This window comes from Lissotriton helveticus, chromosome 5_1 (assembly GCF_964261635.1).
Source record: "Lissotriton helveticus chromosome 5_1, aLisHel1.1, whole genome shotgun sequence".
In the NCBI taxonomy this organism is placed as follows: Eukaryota; Metazoa; Chordata; class Amphibia; order Caudata; family Salamandridae; genus Lissotriton; species Lissotriton helveticus.
The window spans coordinates 23282406-23302550 of record NC_136065.1 but is presented as its reverse complement, the minus strand read 5'-3'; the positions used below and the strand labels follow the sequence as shown (position 1 = coordinate 23302550).

At 46.9% G+C, this 20145-nt stretch overlaps 1 protein-coding gene across 5 annotated transcripts in view; it reads right to left on the bottom strand.

The window, feature by feature from the left end:
• Positions 1-20145, bottom strand: part of PHF1 (PHD finger protein 1) — an 836267-nt gene that overhangs the window by 628987 nt on the left and 187135 nt on the right. For all 5 annotated transcript variants that reach the window (XR_013594654.1, XR_013594655.1, XM_078641645.1 and 2 more), the window contains one exon: positions 15479-15627. Coding sequence is in view for 3 of the 5 variants with exons in the window: in XM_078641645.1 (XP_078497771.1) it covers positions 15479-15627 (149 nt within the window). In the remaining 2 variants the exon portion in view is untranslated. The remainder of the gene's footprint in view (positions 1-15478; positions 15628-20145) is intronic.

Genomic DNA, 20145 nt, shown 5'->3' with positions numbered 1-20145 from the left:
TGTCTTCGGGGTTCTTCGTGAGGGAGAGGATGTTCTGGGTGTCATCAGCGTAGGATACGATGCTGAGCCCATGCTGTCTGGCGATGGCGGCGATGGGGGCCATGTAGATGTTGAAGAGCATCGGGCTGAGTGATGATCCTTGGGGTACTCCGCAGTTGATGTCAGTGGGTTCACAGAGGAAGGGGGTATGTGAGGGGGGGTCTGATCCTCTGGGTTCTGCCAGAGAGGAAGGATTGGATCCAGTCAAGGGCGGCTCCTTGTATCCCTACGTCGTGGAGTCTGGTGGCTAGCGTGCGATGTGAGACGGTGTCGAAGGCTACAGAGAGGTCTAGAAGGATGAGGGCCGCGGTGAGTCCCTGGTCTAGTAGCATGCGGATATCGTTGGTGGCGGCGAGGAGGGCGATCTCGGTGCTGTAGTTGCTGCGGAAGCCAGATTGGGAGGCATCTAGGATGGAGTTCTCTTCGATGATGGCGGTCAGCTGGGAGTTCACGAGTCTCTCTGTGACTTTGGCTGCGAAGGGGAGGAGAGAGATGGGCTGGTTGTTTTTTTCAGGTCCGGTGGGTCAGCCGTTGGTTTCTTGAGGAAGGGTTTCACCTCTGGACGTTTCCAATCATCTGGGCAGATGCCAGAACTGAGGAAGGTGTTGATTGTCCGTCCTAGTTCGGGTGCGATGATAGCGGCGGCCCTGTAGAAGATGTGAGGGGGGCAGGGGTCCGTTGGGGCTCCTGAGTGAGTTTTCTTCATGGTCGCGGAGATGTGCTCGACATACGTGGGGGCCCAGGACGTGATGGTCGGCTTCTCAATGGTGGTGCGTCGTAGGTTGTTGTCTGGTGCTGGCTCGCTGAAGTTGTCGTAGAGAGCCTTGATCTTCAGGTGGAAGTAGGAGCCGAGTTTGTCGCAGAGTTCCTGGGAGGGTGTGATGTTCGTGGTTTTGCAGGAGGGTTTTGCCTTGTTAGTTAGCACGTTTCCGTGCAGTATGCATCACTAGGAAATGGGGTGTCCTCTGTTTGCCAATATAAGGATAGTCAGAGGGGTGGGACCTGGGGCGGGACAGCGGAGCCCCTGGACTACAAGTCAGCTGTAGTGCCGCAGGACCGGGTCATCGATATATTGCTGGTGCGCTGCCCTTACAGCTGGGTGGGGCTCTCTGGCGATGCGCAAGGACAGGATGTCCCGCTCGACGCAGCCCAACACAATTACCCAATACACCACTCAGAGACTGCCATCCCAGAGGGTCACACGCCAGTCGGGTCAGGACGAGGAGGCGGCCGACCCTGGTGAACCCTCCCGGGCGGAGCTGCTGAAGGCGATACAAGGCTCCCATACTGCGCTGGAAAGGGAGATTGAGACGGTCTCGATAGATGTCAATCTGTTGTGGACAGACCTCCGGAAGGTCGCACACAAGGTCTCGGACGCTGAGGGCAATATTGAACAACTGCAAGGTGAGGTGGCCTCCCAAAAAAAGACGGTCACCCACCTCACGGCCACGACGAATGCCTTGGAGCGGAGAGCTGAAGATGCGGAAGGTAGAGCGCGTCGTAGCAACCTAAGGGTCCTGGGAGTGCCGGAGCGGATGGAGGCTGGTAATGCTGAACTTTCTTGGAGAATTGGATCCGAACACAGCTGTGTCCACGGGGCCTGTCGAACGTATTTGTCATCGAACGGGCCCATCGGGCTCTTGTCCCGCCGCCGCCGCGCCCGGGGGCCGCACCACGAGCCCTGATCGCCAAGATCCTGAACTATAGAGATCTAGACTGCATCCTGCGAGCGGCGAGGGAAACAGCGAATCTCGCTATTGACAACAGTCGGGTCTCCATCTATCCCGATTACACCCAGCAGGTTCAGGAGCTACGGAAATCCTACTTGGGGGTTAAGCAGAAGCTCCGGGAGATGCAGTTGCAGTACATGCTCTTATACCCGGCCAAACTCAAAGTGCTTTCGCAAGGAAAGGCGCACTTCTTTGAGTCCCCAGAGGAGGTATGGGAGTGGCTGGAGATTAGAGGCGACGACCTTCCACCGGGAGAACGTGGTGGGCCTAGAGAGAAATGGGGAACCCGGCCCCCGCGGAAACGCCGCAGCAGACAGAGACGCCGCTCTGAGACAGAGAGTATTGAGGAACCTAGAGTCACAGTGGGTGCGGGTGGCACTATGCTCCTGGAACCTTTGCTGGCTGGGAATGGATCGGGGGCCCGAGCCCATTCGGGCCTGGGGAAGTCCTGGATCCGGACACGTTGCAAGCTACTGTGCAGGACACGATTTTCACAGCTCCTGTGGTCCCAGAGACTGGAGGGGCCGAGTCCCTGGTGGAGACGATCCCGCCATGAGGTGATATGTGGACTGAATGTTGACTGAATCTGACCTGGGAGGCCTTTGGGGTGTCCTGAATACACCGGTTGATGTTTGTGGCCGGAGTCATTTGATCTTATGCTGATGGGTGGGGCGGAGGGCTTTCCTCCCAGGGCAGGGAGAGTGACTGGGGGGGGGGGGTACGTATGTCTAGGACCGTGCCCGAAATGAGACTAGTCCTCCCAGTGGAGCCTAGTGTACTTTACGTAGGGATTGGGTCACGCGGGGAGCTGGGAGGGGTGGTTCTGGTTCCATCGTTTGTGAGTGAGTGTTGTGTGGGGTGAATGGGGTGGCTGTGTACGTCCTGGCACCAGCAGGGGGAGGGCAGGGTAGCATGTTTTTTTGTTGCTGTCATCTTGCTCGTGGGTGGGGGCAGGGGGATGTGTTCTACGGGGGTTGAAGTGGTGGAGGGTTTGAGGGGGTGGGGGTGTCGTTGCAGGCATCATGTGTACTACTGTTCGGGCCCATGGGTGGCGGAATACAGGAAGTAGAACTGACGGCCCGGATGGGCGTTACCAGGGATTATGGGATATAAAATCTTAACTTGGAACGTGCGGGGGCTGGGCACTTGTACCAAGAGACACAGGGTCCTGTCCTTCCTCCGGCGACATGGAGTCTCCATTGCGTGTCTGCAGGAGACTCATTTAAATGAGGAAAGTGCACAAAAGTTGTCCAGGAAATGGAGGGGCCAAATATTTCATTCCTCCTTCTCCACATATGCTAGGGGGGTTTTGATCTGGGTAGCCCCTGGGGTCCCCTTAGCTGTACAGTATGCAGAGGCAGACATCGAGGGCAGGTACCTGCTACTGCGGGTGAAATTGGATGGAAGGGATTTTTCGATATTCAATTCATATGCGCCTAATGTGGACGATCCTGACTTCTACTCCCATCTCCAAGAAGTCCTTGTTTCGGATCTGGACAGCCCCCTCCTCTGGTTTGGGGATTTCAACTGTGTATTAGACCCAGTCTTGGATAGACACCCTCCCCGTTCTGGTACGAAGCCACGTATGACAGCCCGACTCCGGGAGGTAATGCACAACTTGGGGGTCGCCGATGTGTGGCGTCTGGGCCCCCCCGCACAGAAATTGTACACCTGTTACACCCCGACACACAACACCCATAGTAGGTTAGACAGGGTCCTCGCCGCTAATATTGATGCGTCTCTTTCTTTAACGGTCACCCATCAGGCTCGTTTCCTGTCGGACCACTCGCCAGTGACGTGCGATGCACAATGGGTCAACCAGCCCTCCCGCCCTCGCAGTTGGAGGATGCCGATGGACCTCTTGCAGGACCAAGTGGGGAGGGATCATTTGGAGACAGCCCTGACGAACTACCTAGAATTGAACTGGGAGGGGGATGACATGCCCTTTTCGACTAAATGGGATGCCCTGAAACAGTGGTACGGGGCGAATGTATGGGCCTTACTTATGGGGTCCGGAGGCAGCTGCTCCGCGAATTGCGGGAGGCGGAGGATCATCTGCTGCACCGTCAGACCCTGCCGGATCCTGAGGACTCGGACCTGGAATCGGAGCGGGCGGCCCGTGAGTGTGTACATGACATACTTGTTCGCCTGGATAAGTACACTCTGGGTCAATACCGACAGCGTCTCCACCGGGAAGGGGATAAATCTGCCCGACTGTTGGCCTGGATTTTAAAGAAAGAGTCCGCCCCGGAACGGATAGTTGCCCTGAGGGATCCTACGGGGGACATGGTGCATTCGGAAACGGATATTCTCCGTGTCCTCCAGTCCCACCTGCGGCAGGTGTATGCCGCGGACCCCTCGGTTACGGAAACCTCCTACCAGCCTTATCTCCAAGGGCTGACTCTCCAGGTCCTCTCGAGGGAGGCCGCAGTGGAGTTGGATGAGGCTTTATCGCTCCGAGAGGTAAGGGTAGCATTGGCCGGCCTACCGAGGGCTAAGTCCCCGGGGAGCGACGGTTTCCCGCCTGAATTTTATCAAGCATTTGAGGATGTCCTTGCCCCCCTTCTCCTACAGGTATATCTTGAGGCGCTGGATTGTGGTACCCTCCCACCTACCATGAACCAGGGTGAATTTTGCATGATCCTAAAGCCGGGTGGGGACGGCTCCGATCCCGCGGCGTTCCGTCCCATAATAATGATCAACACGGACGTGAAAATCCTGACCAAACTGTTGGCCACCCGACTGGCGCCACACATGGCCCACCTGGTCCACCAGGACCAGTGTGGGTTTATCCCAGGCCGCAACACCGCAATGAACTTACGGCGATTGAACCATATCCTCCACGAGGTGCGCGGTAGGGAGGATCCCCAGGTCCTGGTGTCGATTGACCTGGCCAAGGCGTTCGATTCTGTCAGCTGGGGGTACTTGTTGGAGGTGCTTCGGTTGGTGGGATTGGGGCCTGTATTCTGCGACTGGATCCGGATACTGTACGGAGCGCCTCGAGCCAGAGTTAGACTTGGGTCAGCGCGTTCTGAAGATTGGCCTTTGGGCAGGGGCTCTCGTCATGGGCGTCCCCTCTTGCCGCTTCTTTTTGCCCTGGCGATTGAGCCTTTGGCGGTCTCGGTTCGTACAGCAATGGCCCAATGGGGGATCAAAGTGGGAGGCACAGTGCACGTGGTTTCCTTGTATGCTGACGATGCTCTGTTTTACTTAACGTCCCCGAGGGAATCATTACCCATCTTGCTGCAGCTTCTGGAACGCTTTGGGGCAGCCTCGGGTCTGCGCATAAATTCAGGGAAGTCCCTAATCTTTCCCCTGGCGAGTTATGATATGGGCCCCCAGATGGCCCTGCCAACCTAGGGCTGAGATGGGAACTGGAGGCCTTCCGTTATCTGGGAATCCAGGTGGCCCCGTCCGACGAGCAGTTATTGGCCCGTAATGCCGACCGGGTGCTCAGATCCCTGCAACAGTCCGTGTCCTTCTGGAACACGCTGCCTCTCTCCCTAATGAGACGCCTGGCTGTTGCTAAAATGGTGATGCTGCCAAGGACGCTTTACGTCCTGCAAAATTCTCTGTGCCCACTCCCCCCGCGAATATTTCGCATGCTCAACACGCTGCTCACTTCTTTGCTCTGGGCAGGCAGGCGCAGCAGAGTTGCTCTGCACACCGTTGTCCGGAGCTGGGAGAAGGGAGGACTGGAGGCGCCGAGATTTGATCTGTACTATTATGCGGCCCAGCTACTGCCGGCTGCGAGGTGGTTCGCAGACACTGACAACTGGGAAATGCGACTCCTAGCGGGCAGAGCGGATGAGAGGACGCTACAAGTGGCCTTGATGAGTGCAAGGGGAGCAGATGGGGCCTTGCCGTATATAGTGCGACACGCAGCGGGAGTCTGGCAGCGGTTTGTAGAGAAGATCTTGCGGCGGGCCCCCTTTCACAGGGAGCTGCCGGTGTGGATTCTGGCCCATGTGGTGCTTATGGAGGAACACATGTCCTTTCGGGACTGGCGGGCAGGTGGCTGTGAGACTTTGGCAGACCTTTACCCGGACAACTCCTTTGTGTCCATCGAGCGAGCTACGGAGGCCTTTGGGCTGAGTGGGGGCAAATACTTACACTACAGGGGACTTCAAGAGATGGCAAAGGCGACTTGGCCACAGTTCCCAGAGGCACCCCCGTTGTCCCACACCCTCAATATCCTCCTTTCCTGTGGTAGGGGACGGAGGCTGATTACTTTGTTGTATTCTGCCATGCGGCGGGATTCCGCCCCGCCAGTTCCTCCGTCCTGGGCGGCATGGGAGGCGGACCTAGGGACTACCTTGGGACCGGGTCATCTCAAACGCATAGGCACTCTCACCCGTAAGGTGTCGTGTAATGCGCGGTTTAAACTGATCCATTTCAATTTTGTGCATCGCACTTATATGACCCCTGTCACCCTGCGGCGTATTTCTGCAGACAGACGGGACGACTGCCCTAGATGTGGGGTGGAGGGAGCGGGCTTCATGCACCTGGCCTGGGAATGCCCATTGGTCGGGGACTTCTGGAAGGCAGTGGTGGAGCACATTCAAAACGTCACCGGCCTCCGGATAGACTTGACCCCCCCTTCATTGTTTATTAGCCTTGATCCCCAAGCCCAGGAAGAGAAACCTGTCCTACAAAATGTTACAATTGTTATTGGTGTAGGCGAGGCAACGGGTGGCAATCACCTGGATGGGACAAAGAGCCCCTGAGATGTCACTGTGGCTTAAAGATGTGAGGGAGTGGTCCCTGGCTGAGGAAACACACATGCAGCGCACACGCAGGGATGAGAGGCTACAGGAAGATTTTCTTGCATGGAGGGTGATGTGTGCTTCGGGGTCGCCCGCCAGTGATTCGGATGGCACGAGTGCTGAACTGTTTACCCCTGAGGAGTCGGGATCCGAAGGAGAGGGTGGTGGGAGCTGGGAAGGGGGGAACGACCTGGAGTAGTGCCCTGTCGGCTACGCACGTATATTTTCTATTGTAGATATGACTTGATTTGCTCCATAGAGTTTTTGCCTAGCACTGTGATATCTGTACCCGTGAGGGCCATAATGAGGTGAACAAACTGTATACACGTTTTTTACTAAGCGATGCCAATTGTGGGGGGAACTGTTTTGTTGTTACATGCAAAAATAAAGTTTTTAAGGATAGTCAGAGGGAGAAGCTTTATACATTGTGTCCACTCTAGGTGTGATGACTAGCACTTTGAATGGCTCCTTGAAGATGTCAGAGGCTAGTTTGAGATTTACCTTAGGAATCAGGAAGTACTGCATGGACCTCGGTGTGGTAGAGAGTGTCTTCATGAGGAAATCATCCTCAGCCTGCTCGTCCATGTCACCTTTATGGCCCCCTGCAATACTTCATGGTACGCAGTAGCATCGTCCGGAGGGGAAGGCTTCGGCGGATATAGGTCTGGATGCGTGTCATCTGGTGAGTCCATGTTCTAATCATCCCACGGGTTAGTCATAAATTACGTCACTGGGAGACCTAGGATGTTCCCCCGAAAGTCCGGAAATAGGGGATTCTGGTGAAGGGTTCACTGGTAGTGGCGGAGAGGATGGGAATGGTCATGGTTAAGGAGAGGGCAAAGGAGGAGGGGGTGAAGTTTGAGGTAGATGTGGTACAAGAAGTCCTGAAGATGTGCTCTTATCAAGGCGGCAAGGCTTTTTAGGCATCAACTGAGGAAGGATTTATGGGTTATTTCCTCTTTGGAGGGACAGTCTTTTGCCTGGAGGGCATGCTTTGCTACAATTCGTACAGTCCCAGAATTGTTGGCTGGCATCAACCTCTTCTTGGAGGCGCTGGAGGATGGGTTGATCCTGATCCTCGGAAGCAATTGAGGATCCTGCTCTGGAAGTTGGCTTTCTGGGAGCAGAGGACGGCCGATGGTCTGCCGGTACCAAGCCGGACTTCGGCTCTGAAGGCTTCGACAACATCTACGACGTCAGAGCTAAAGAGCCTCCCGAAATTGAAGGGGATAGCTTGGAGGTGGGCTTCGACGCCTTATGATGGACGTGCATCAGCTCCACCATAGTGTCACCCATGGCATTGCAGCAGTGGCGGACCGGAGGCCTCATTGCTAGCTGTGAGAGCAAGGCTTGGATTCCGAGAGGTGATAAGGGATGGGCTGTGGCATAACCGTACTCACTGTGATGTCCAAGTCCTCCTTCAACTCCGATACCTGAGGGTCTGAGCCAAAAGCCTTCAGTTGCTGCTTGCCATCGGTCTCCTGTTCACCGAATAGGTCCGGGGTATATTCCAATTGGTGGAGCGCCATCTATGCTGATGAGATGAGACGATTCTGATGGTACCTACAAATCTTTTTGTTTGGGAAGGCGAGGCACACTTGCAGAACGACTCCTGATGTTCTGGGGACAGACAGAGGTTGCCCACTTGATGTAGGTCTGTCCTCGGGTAATTCATTCCACATTTCCAGCAGTATCTGAATGGAGTCCTTTCCATGACTGGTGCATTCTCCAGTGCTGATGAGTGGATGAAGGCATGTACGAAGCGTTGAATCATTCAACAGTGGTACCGAAGAGGAGGTGACTTGATGTTCGATACACTGTTTACTCAACCAAATAAGTAGAGGGAACCGACCTGGCCCATCAAAAACACCATGCGCCATTACACCGGTGCTCGAAGGAACGCGTTTGAATCTGAGGGCGGAGAAAAAAACAATCTAACAATGGAGCCCATGCGCATTACCAATCATGGGTGAAGTCACTATACCACATGACTCGAAAGACTTCTTTGACGAAAAACAACTTGCAGACATTCGAGCCCAACACTAGAAGGCATGAGTAGGCACAGCAATTGTATCTACAGCTACACTTGCCACATATATATATATTTATTTATATATAAATATATATATAAAAATATATATTTACGCCACACTTAAAATTAAATAGTTTAGTGGTCCAGGACCCGCAGTGCTTACGAGTATCAATGGCGACCTGCTGACTGAGAAACCTATGGCTCTCTCCATTAGCTGCACTTACCCTGTAAAGTAGTGTTAAGGTTAATGAGTGCAATGTAACTGTAGGGCAATGTATTGTAGTAGGGGTATATGACAAACCTATTCCAGGTATTACATGCATGCGGCAGCACCATACCTGTAAAACAAAAGGGGAGACAACAGACCATATATCTGCAGAAACAACCAACCAATATTTACCAACCTACCAATAAAGCTTCAAAAAATGCATGTTAAGAGCTAATGAAGGCGACAGAGAACACAGGTCAGGGACCCAACAGAAAAGCGAATTACGCAGGAACCAATGATCTGAAGGGATTCAATGAATAACAAGGCAAGCAATTGAGAGACCTTTTCCTATCTGATAAACGAGACAGAGACTCAGTCTAGAAGTCACCTAATGAAATTGTTAGAAAACAAATCAACTAATAATGAAGACAAATATGGAAGATCTGAAACCAACAACTGTAAGCCAATGTCAGAGACATAGGCCACATATCAGTCAGAAAACAACCAATGAGGGAAGAATCAGTCCCATATTTGAATCCAACCACAGGAGGAAACAAAATCACCTGAGAAAAACATTTCAATGTAACACCCACAAAAGAGATTAAGCTCAGTGATCTGAAACCAATCAATGAATCAGACAAATATCATAGATCTGAAAACAAATACAAAAAGGTAACAAGCAAGGAGAAAACTGCCAGAGAGGTGAGCATAAAACCAACCAACATCACAACAAAGGATCCAGAAAATCAGAGATCTGATGAGCCAATTAACACCAAGGCATATCTCGGAAACCTGAAAACAACTAATGATAGGAGACACTGGTAATATATTAATGTAGTAATTAATTCATCAAATGAAAAACAAACTATCACTGATCTGTAACCAAAAAACAAAAGAAAGAAATTAAACGATAGAACAGACACTGACCATGTATATGAAACCCACCAATGAAGGAGATGGACACCAGATATTTGAAATCATTCAGCAGTGAAGACAGACCCTACAGATTTAAAATTGAAACCCTCAACCAGATGTTGATAAATCTAGTGATTTGAGTATGGTCCAGAATGAAGGTGACAGTGGGACAGGCGATGCTCTGAAGACTGTTCTTCAAAAGGAGAGCCAGTTCCTGCCTACCACTTCAAGTACTGTTTTGTTACTTTTAAGTCAAGCAAGTGAATGTAGAAGAAAAACGTTACAGCAACTTATCTCTCACAGATTCAAATGTGACTTATCTTCCTGCCCTTTCATAAGGATTTAGACTCTATGAAGTGGATCTATGAAAATCTGGTAGATTGTGCCTCTGGGGTAGTTGGTCGCTCTGTCTTGCCACCTCAAAGGCCAGAGTTACATAATAAGGTGGACAGTCTCCATTAACGTACAATACTCTACTAACAACGGCTACAGAGTATTCCCAGGCAGTCAACATGGAATAATTCAGGTATGTTAATCTATGAAATATACAAATCTGGAGAACAGTAGAACACCCCCCATTCAAAGTGCAGAAGACACACAGGTAACAAAACCAGCAACCAAACACCCAACAATGATCACATGTATGATGGATGCTCAGGCGTATTCCAATACCACATCATCACCATCAAAACTGTTTATTTTGGGTACTAGCTCATAAAACAAGAAAAGCGTATTCCAATACTACATATGTCAGTGCTTGGGAAAAGCCACAGTGTAATCTTATTCTGATTTGTCTCTACTACTGATCTAATTCCAATCGCGTTTTCAAAATTAGTGCAAATCCAATGCCCATCCACTGTTACTGTCAAAGACATCTTCTTCTCTCCTTACTCAATTAAGTTGTAAACAACACTATCTCTCCTGTTCTTGCTTCTTAAGTAAAAAGGGCAAGGGTTTGCTCTTATTTCACTTCATGATGCCTTTAATCCTAATCTGGAGCCCTTTCACAATTTAGGAAGCATCACATGCTTTAGTCAAGTCCATATGGAAGATTTCTATTGCAGAAAAAGTCAAATGAAAATGCTTCAGAAAAAGAAGCAAGGAAGTCCAAGACTGCACAGTATTTAAAGTTTAGGTTCCGGGTTTGGAGCCTTGGGGTTATTTTTAAACTGATAGATGTTTTGTGATTTTACAGTGGTTTGCTCATGTTCAGACTCCAAATATACAATTTGCTACTATAGCTTGAGTTGTGCCAGCAGAGTTAGGAGAGCTAAATCAAGCAGATGCTGCAGAGCACCTTATTTCCCTACTTCAATTTTGTTCTCATCTACAAAATGACTTTGCAAAATATAAAAATGCAATTTTAAGACTTCTTACACAAAATAAAGTTAGATGAAACTCTAGGTACACTCAGTACCACAAACTCTTAACTCCTGCCACCTTCGTAATTTGGGTTACCTACAGTACCTCCACTTTTAATCATGAGCCACAATCATAATTTGACATACATTCGGAACCTCCAGGACTTGCATTTTGGCATCTTCATAATTTAGGATACCAGCAGTACCTCCACACTTCATCCCATGCCACATTCAGAATTTATTTGTTCAAAGAAATTACTGTATCCGCAACATTCAACTTTTTGTGAAAACATATGATTTAAAAGAAAGGGTTCAAAGTCCTTATTGGGAAACCAAACCGTACTGCTTGAATACACCACAGGGACAATTATTTTCTAGTCAAACATAGCATTTTGTATTGTATGAATATTATGCACACAAATTAATGAACATGGCTGTCAATAAAACAATATAATGTAGGATAATAAAGTTATTAAAGTGCAAAACTGACTTTATGGTGAAACATGAAGAAAAATGTGCTGTACATATATTATACAAATAAGAGCAACAGTTGTAATGTTGTACTGTCCAATATTCTCAATGCATGGATACACGACCCAAGAATGACTTTGTGTTGGGGCCGGAGATACTGTGTGGACTAGCGTCACTGCAACATCGACATTTCGACCCCAGGAAATAGCGGAGCTTAATATGCATCAAGGGCGGGTTTTCATCAGGACAAGGGGTGCAATAGTTGACAGCCGCAATTAATGATTCAAAGGAATCCTATGAAGTGAATAGTGTAGGAGTGTGAGTAGTTCATCGGAGGCAGACAGTTACAGAAGAAGTTACGTCCCTCTCTCCCCTTCATAACGACCGTGAGCTGGCGGCGTTTAATTAATCACTTCCCCTTAACTACTTGAGACCTTGTCTCCAACCGGCTGGTGGAGACTTTTGGGATTTTTCTTCATTGTCTCAGACCACAACCGCTTGGTGTGTGCCTACATATGCAGAATTCTTTCGGATCCTTCACTATTCACTTCATAGGATAGCTCTAGACCACCAGGACGTCCCATTGTTTCGGGGTGTGACTCGGCATTAGAACCCGTCTCTAAATATGTTGATTTTTTCCTTAAGCCTTTTCTACAAGAGGTGGATTCGTATTTAAGGGATACCACTGACTTTATAACAAAGATTGAGGACAAAATATTTGATGATGAGACCCAGGTGATGGCGACACTAGATGTCGCATCACTTTACACACAAATTCCACAAGAGGAGGCACTTGAGGTGATGGAACTATACCTTGAACAAAGAGAACGTTCCCATCGCGTCCCCACTCAGTTTATTGTTCAGCTGGCAGAGGTGACCTTAAAAAATAATTATTTCAAATTTAAAGACAAGTTTTACGTCCAAGTCAAAGGTACAGCTATGGGATGCCCATATGCTCCGGAGATGGCTGTGCTGTATATGGCACAGTATGAAAAAAGATTTGTTCAGAATAATAACCCTTATGAGACAAACATCAGACAATGGCTGAGGTACATTGACGACATCTGGCTCCTGTGGCAGGGGAGTCAGATTGAGCTCAATCAATTCTATGAATGGCTCCATACCAGACATAGAGACATAAAGTTTTGTATACAATCAAGCAAAATAACAATGACCTTTTTAGATGTGGAAGTCAATGTACAAGAACAAAAACTTAAACCATCATTGTATAGAAAGGATACTGACAATAACACGATCTTACACTTCAGGAGTGCGCACCCAAAGAGCTTAAAGGAGAACCTCCCCTATGGGCAGTTATTGCGCATTAGGAGAAATTGTACTGAGATGTCCGATTTTGAAAACCATGCAATGGCCTTCTGCAATGCGATGACTAAGAGGGGCTACCCCAAGAAACTGTTGCACCATTCAAAAAAACGGGCGAGGTATACGCCAAGGGACACCTTGCTACAGGTGAAAGAAAAGAAAGAACTAGAAAGACTGGAATGTGTCACCACCTTTGGTCCACAAACCAATCAATTCAAACAGATTGTGCTCAGGAACTGGCACTTGCTTGAGAACCTTGAAGTCCCCCTACAGAAGCCAATATTTGCAATGAAAAAAAACACAAGTATTGGACAACAGATTATTAGAGCAGATGTCTCTATTCCTAAACCAAAAAGTGATTTGATTTCCCAATGGAATTTAAAACCCATACAGGGCCACCGCAAATGTGGCAATTGCGTGGCATGTATCAACACCATTGAAGGTTCAGAATTTAGCCACAATGGAGTGAAGTGGAAACATGAGCATTTTACCAATTGTAGAACCAAGAGTGTGGTGTATGCCATCCGATGCCCCTGCAGTAGAATATATATTGGCAAAACAAGTCAGCAAATCAATGCAAGAATAACGCAGCACAGATCTCGCATAAAGAACATAGTCACTACAGCACCCATGGTGGAACATTTTTTGGAAGAAAAACACGGGGAGAATGATTTCCAATGGACTATCTTATCAGTAATGAATGCCTCTAATTGCACAACAGACATAGAAACTGCTTTGTTGCGCAGAGAGGCGTATTTGATAATGAAATTCAACAGCACGATCAGTGGGCTAAATACAATGAGTGAAATAAATAGAATTTGAACACTAACATGATGTGCATTAGGCACAATTTTCAAAAAATCATGCTGCTCGATTTCAGAATACCATCTTTGGCTTTAGGCCAAAAAAGCCACACTAATCAGTCCCACCCTATTCATTCCTATATTTTCCATTAATCAGTAGGCACCTAGTGCAGGCAAATACAGCTATGCGAGGCGCCTGGCACAAGGAGTCACTACAATTCCCATAATGCATTTTGGCGCGATTTGGTCACCTGATGGGTCACATGACACCAGAGAGCAGAAAGGAGCGAGTGAGGGAGACATGGCGTCTGCTAGATGAGAACAAGTGTGGGAGACACATTCATCAAGTTTTGGTGAGTAAAATACGCCCGCCATTAGTTTAAATACAAGTTATGACCTGAGGGAGTGGAGACTTACGGCCACACTTTCACCTTGTTACAGAATCGAAATGATGGACAGTTTGTGCATTTAAACCGCACTGCACCGAAAAGCTGGTTGAATCCAACGAGCGACTAACAGCTCACTAAGGTGATTATTTTTCAACCTTATTTTTCAACTTTTCAATACCGTTTAGTCCATTGGATTTAGTCTCCGTAGCTAACAACAAACGCTTGATTTCAGAGAAAAGTCTCCTGAAATTCTACGATCCCCAGCGCTTATACACATAACACGAAGTCAAGTCTGACTAGACGAACTTCGCCCCGCCCAAGGTATGTGGCCGAATTCACTGAGATTCTTGCATTGTTTTAGATGACATTGTTTTAGATGACATTGTCTTAGATGACATACTGTTGTTAGAAAGGAAATAAAGAAAAGAAAAAAAATGTTCGTATATGTTCCCCTGCAGGCGACGGGTGGATGGCTCCTGCACTTCAAATACACTTAGAAAATACAGCAGAACATTTAAAAGACAAGACATGGCAATACAGTCATTCAGGTACAATGAGACATGAGGAAATAAAGTGCAGTTATTTAACTAGAAAGAGGTTCCCCTTTTAATAATCACACTTTTTGTCAAAACATTTTATTTATAGATCAGAATAGCAAAGCCCTGAAGAGAGTTCGGTGATTTAATACCTGGACTCGAAACGCGTCGGCACAAGCCTCGTAGTACACCATGGCGCGGTGATTAATATTCACGTGAAAACCGACAAACTGGTCTTTTTGTTTGAAAAAACTTCATTGTTCAAAATGTATTGATATAACAAATGATGTTGAAAATTATTTTTTCATTTCATGTTTTTGAATTAATCTTTGATCAATTTGTATATGTTTTTTGACAAATGTCACTTCACTTTTGTAGAAGAATTGTTTATTATTATGATTTATGGTCTTTATTGATATAATTTATTTTCAATTAATCACAGTATTATGCTATGTTGGTTAAAGTTGAAATGACAATGTTAACCTTTTTCCACATATGAATACACTTTCAAAAAAAAGAAAATAATGAATGGATTGATAATTAAAATTCTATGGTAAACAGAAGGAACGTGTTTATCAATTTCACTTTTAGTAATTGCAAGAATCAAATATATGAAGGATAGGCTAATTTCATGTGTATAAAGCCTTTATAATTTAAAACACATCCAGCTTCGTCACTGAAGACAGATCCATTGTCTCCTGATCTCACCTTCTACATCTTCATTATCTAGTCCTAAACCCATTCCGCCTACACAATTTACCATATCACCTGCCCTATGCGCAAGCCATTTAAGATCCCATCTGCTTAATATCATTAAGGATAACTCCAATACCTATGTACTTAGTCTTCCTTTTAAAGTCGAAGACACCACATTACCCTCAATTTGTCTTCCAGACTGCACTTACTCTCCAGGACCCCCGCAGTAGCAGTAACACTTCTGTTGATTGCTCTGATGCAGCGGATCCCAATCTAGTGCCTTTAGCTGGTAAGGTAGTACAAGCTTCATGTGCTGCATAGCCCTGGCATACGGTCCTTTCTTCAGTGCGCCACCCCTCTGTGCAAAAACACAAATACAGGGGTTAACCTGAACTCAGATTGACAGCAAAAGTTGAACATAACAACAACTGATAGCGCCATGATGTCTGAAGACTACATTTGAGTGTGGGTAAAATTAGGAAGAGAGTAGGAGTAAACATAACCACATGAAAAGAGGGATACATGAAGAAGAAATGGTGGCTAAGAGGGATGGAGATGAGAGAAAGACACAAAAGAGAATAGCAGAGAAAAAATTGGTAGAGAAGGGGAAAGAGAAATACAGAGATAGGGAGATTGTATGAATGGGAGAGATGGAAAGACAGGGAAAAAAGCGAGGTACTGAATAGTGTGTATGTGACAGAGAGAGAGAGAACAAGCAAGAGAGGTCGAGCAAAAGCAAGACCAAGAAAGAAAGTATTCAGAGAATGGGGAAATCGTTTGCAATGGGCTCCAATGTCTAGCTCTGTCCATACACCCAGACAATGACCAAAACGTTGCAAAACCTGTAAACCACTTAAAGAAGACTTTGATAACACAGCTGAAATCGTCTTTGTAACCAAAGTTGACATGTGAGCGAGTGGGCTATTTATTTTTGGACCCATGAATGGCAAAATATTTATAAATGGACAGCTTTCTTGGGGATTCACAAATGTCAAAAATTTCTTAGCCACATGTAGTGTGGCGCTGCAGTAAACTAGGGATCGCCAATTGGTAGGTCTAGATTGGATACACAAAGATCCTAGGGAGCACTAAAGGAATGGGAGTTTATGTAGATGAAAAACATCAATGCAGAACTGCAACATTGCATGTCCTATTCTGAAAGCTCAGCAGGTTTTAAGAAGACTTTTGTGTACAAAGTATACCGGTCCTCCGCCATGGGCATACAACTATATGTTTGTCAGTGTGTGGTGGTATCTGCATACCATGTACCTAACTCAAGAGTAACAAAGCGCTCAACGGGTCAGCATGGCCCGCGGAAATATCGAGTTATTAGGGAAGGGTCGAGGGTAGACTGTGTGGTCAGGGGTAATGTTCTCTGAAGAGGTGCGACTTCAGCATTTCTTCTGAATTATAGGAGAGCTGGTGCTGATCTGATGTCAACAGGTTTTCTGTTCCACATCCTGAGAGCATGAACACAAATGGCCTGCCTTCTGTTTCATCTCTTACTTGCAATGTTTTGTCTCGAATCTGGCGATACACAGGCACTTAAAATGGTGCTGTCCCCAGGTGTAACTAGTTTGTCAGGCAAGCAGAGGTCTTGTTGTTGAAAACTTTATAAGCAATGCAGCTCGTCTTGAAGGAGATCCAGTGTATGTCTTTTAAAGTTGGTGGATGAATTTCTTCGAACCCGTAATGAGCCACATACAATTGGATTCTCTTCTGGACTGCTAGTGCAGTATTGGGGAGACAAATGAGCAGAATGTTGCTTCTGTCCAGATGGGAGAGGACTATGGCTTGTACAGTTGATCTTAAGTCATCTTTAAGAAGAAACAACAGTTAGGAATGTGCGATTAGATATAGTGTCCACCACAAAGAGCTTTATCAAAGGCAAGTAACTTGTTTTTCTGATGGATACTTCTAACCGCAGATTTCTCACCTTAGAATAGATACCAAAGCAGAACCTTCCGATGGACCTGGCTGTCAAGGCAGAAATCTTTTATGAAAACAAACAAGAATGCCCAGATCGCAGCCTAGCAAATGTCAAGCATAGGCACTCCCCATGCCAAAGCAATGGTAGCAGCCTAAGCCCTGATGAAATGGATTCTCAGACCTTCAGGGCCTGCTTCTTGGCCAATACATACCAGACCTTAATGTAGAGGACTATCTACCTCAACAAGGTCGTATCCTACAAGCCTTACCTTTCTTTGCTCCAGGGAACCCCACAAAAAGCTGATCGTCCACTCCATGGTCCTTGGAACAGTTCATAGAAAAGCTAAAAGCCTTTTTGAGATACAACCAAGAGGTGAGGGGAGCAAAGAACGCTAGTAGAACAGAACGCTAGTAGAACTCAATGTGTATCGTTATGTTCATGAGTTTTCTAAAGCGCTAGATTACCCAAGGGTTCCTTGACACCCTTGACGCTGGCTTTGATTCAGGAGAAGAATAGCAGGAAATTGAGAAAATAGCTAGCAGGTGTTGAAAAGCCAGGTGTTCAAGAGCTTCCTAAAGGTCAAGAGACATGGTGCACTCTTGATGTGCAGTGGTAAAGCATTCTAGATTTTTGTCATTCCCAGAAAGAAACTCCTGGCACCGTAGGTGGGTCATTTGAATCTGGGGACAACAATATGTTTGGTCGAGGCAGAACAGCCAGGGGTGTATCAGTTAAAACTGTGTTGAAAAAAGTCAGGGCCAAAGCGATGGGAGTTCCTTGTAGGTGATATAGAGTGCTTTGAAAGTGATCCTCTGATAGGGAGCCAATTCAAGTTTTTGATGGCTGTGGCTACTGAGTGATGTTTTGGAATTTTTATGAGAAGACCTTCCACATCCTTCTGCAGTGTTTGCCGTTTGTTAGGATAGACTGGTGTGAGGTGAGTAGTAGACCATTACCGGAATCCAGTTTAGTCATTACTAATGATGTAACAAGAGTTTTCTGGAGGTAGACAGAAATAAATGGGAGAATCTACTTGAGCATTCTCTGAGTGAGGAAAGTACAAGAGGACAGGGCGCTGATGTGATTAGTGTAGCTAAGTTTGTTGTCGATCAGAACTCCCAAGGTCTGGGTATTCGTGACAGGAGTTGGCAGAGAGCCTATATCTGTGGGCAGCAGGACGGGGTCCAGAAGACAGTCTGTGCACCAAAGAGCATCACTCTGTTTTTCCTGTGTTCAATTCCAGACAGTTCCTGCACATCCAAATGCTGACTGCCTGCATGTAATCGCTAAATCTGGCGCTTACACCTGTATCATCCTTGGCCAGCGAGACGACAATTTGGGTGTCATATGCATGAGAAGTCAAAGAGAAACCAAAACCTTTAATTACACTGGTCAGAGGTATAATGTAGACATTACATAAAGTTGGACTTAGTGAGGACCCCTGAGGGACCCCGCAAGAGAAAGGGTAAGAGGCAAACTCATCCAGCCGGACCGACTTCTCTATTCGAAAGGAAAGATTTTAGTAAGTCCATGACCGCATTAGTGGTATTGATTACCGTTAGACAGTACAACAGCAATCCATTATTTACTGTATCAAAAGTCACTGAGAGATCAAGCAGGATGAGGGTGTGGTCAGGGTCTGCCCTGATCGAGCACCTGCCTGATCTCCTCAGAAGCATTGATAAGAGCGGTTTCCGTGCTGTGGCTGCTACAGAAACCACACTGGGTGGTATCTAGGTGATCATTTGACTGAATATGGTACACCAGCTGAATATCAATGATTTTTTCAATGATCTTTGATGGTAATAGGACAATAACTACTGAGATCTTCGTGATCTAGAGTTGCTTTTTTTATTAGTGGAATTATGGAAGCTTTCTTCCAAATGGAAGGGAACCTACCAGTCGAAATTATGAGCAGGAAAATAGCTTTAAGCTGAGGAGCAATGGTCCCCACCACTAGTTTGGCCACCTTTGGTGGGCGAGATCCAGGAGATGCGGCTTTCAGTATTTGGTGACCTGTTCTAGAGTGGGCAGTGTGAACCCGTTGAAGGTTGGCCCTTTTTCAAGTGAGACAGTGGGGACACTAATGTTGTCAGAGTGAGTGATAGAGGAGAAGAATACATTGTAGACTGCTTCCACTTTATGCAAAATGCAATTGGCCAAGATGCTGCATAAAGATTGGCTGCTGTGGCTGATCTCATTGGAGGAGTCAGAGGTTACCTTGGTCACTGTTTGAAAAAGTCATTTAGAGGAGTTTTTTTACTTATTTAATCTTTCTGGTGAAATAAGAGGTATTTTCTATGATAATGAGAGACTTGTAAGTAGCTAGATAGATCTTGTAATTAGCCTTCTCAGAATCGTCGTAGTTTTGCCCACATATTTTCTCCTATTTGCGGCAGCTCTATTTTAGTGCCCTCAGCTGTGAACCAGGCGGGCTGATAGATTATTCCGTTTAGGTTTACTCAGTTTAGGTGGGGTCAGCAGATTGGCCACATTATCGACACAGGTTGTGTACTGAGAAGCTGCTCTATCAATGTTGCTGGAGAGAATAGGAAAAAAGACATTTAGTTTTTCAGAGAAAAGATCTGGCTGAATATTGTGCCAAGCTCGAGAGGTGAAAGTGTCTGATCTGGTTTTAGGCCTATGGTTAGGGGGTCTGTATGTAAGATTGAAAAAAATAGCACTACAGTCAGAACATGCTAAAGGAAGAGTGTTAGTAATAGAAAAATATTATTTGTAAAGATTCCATCTAGGGTATCCCTGATGTGTAGGGCCTACTAAAATTTAGGGGGTGCCAAGACTCGACACGGTATGATGGAGAGCCGATGTATACGTGATACAAAAGGGGATGATGGACGGAGCATTTGAGCAAATCAAACACTCACCCCCAGTCAACTGATCTGGGTTTAATCCATCACCATTCTTTAGCTCACTCGGCCACCCCAG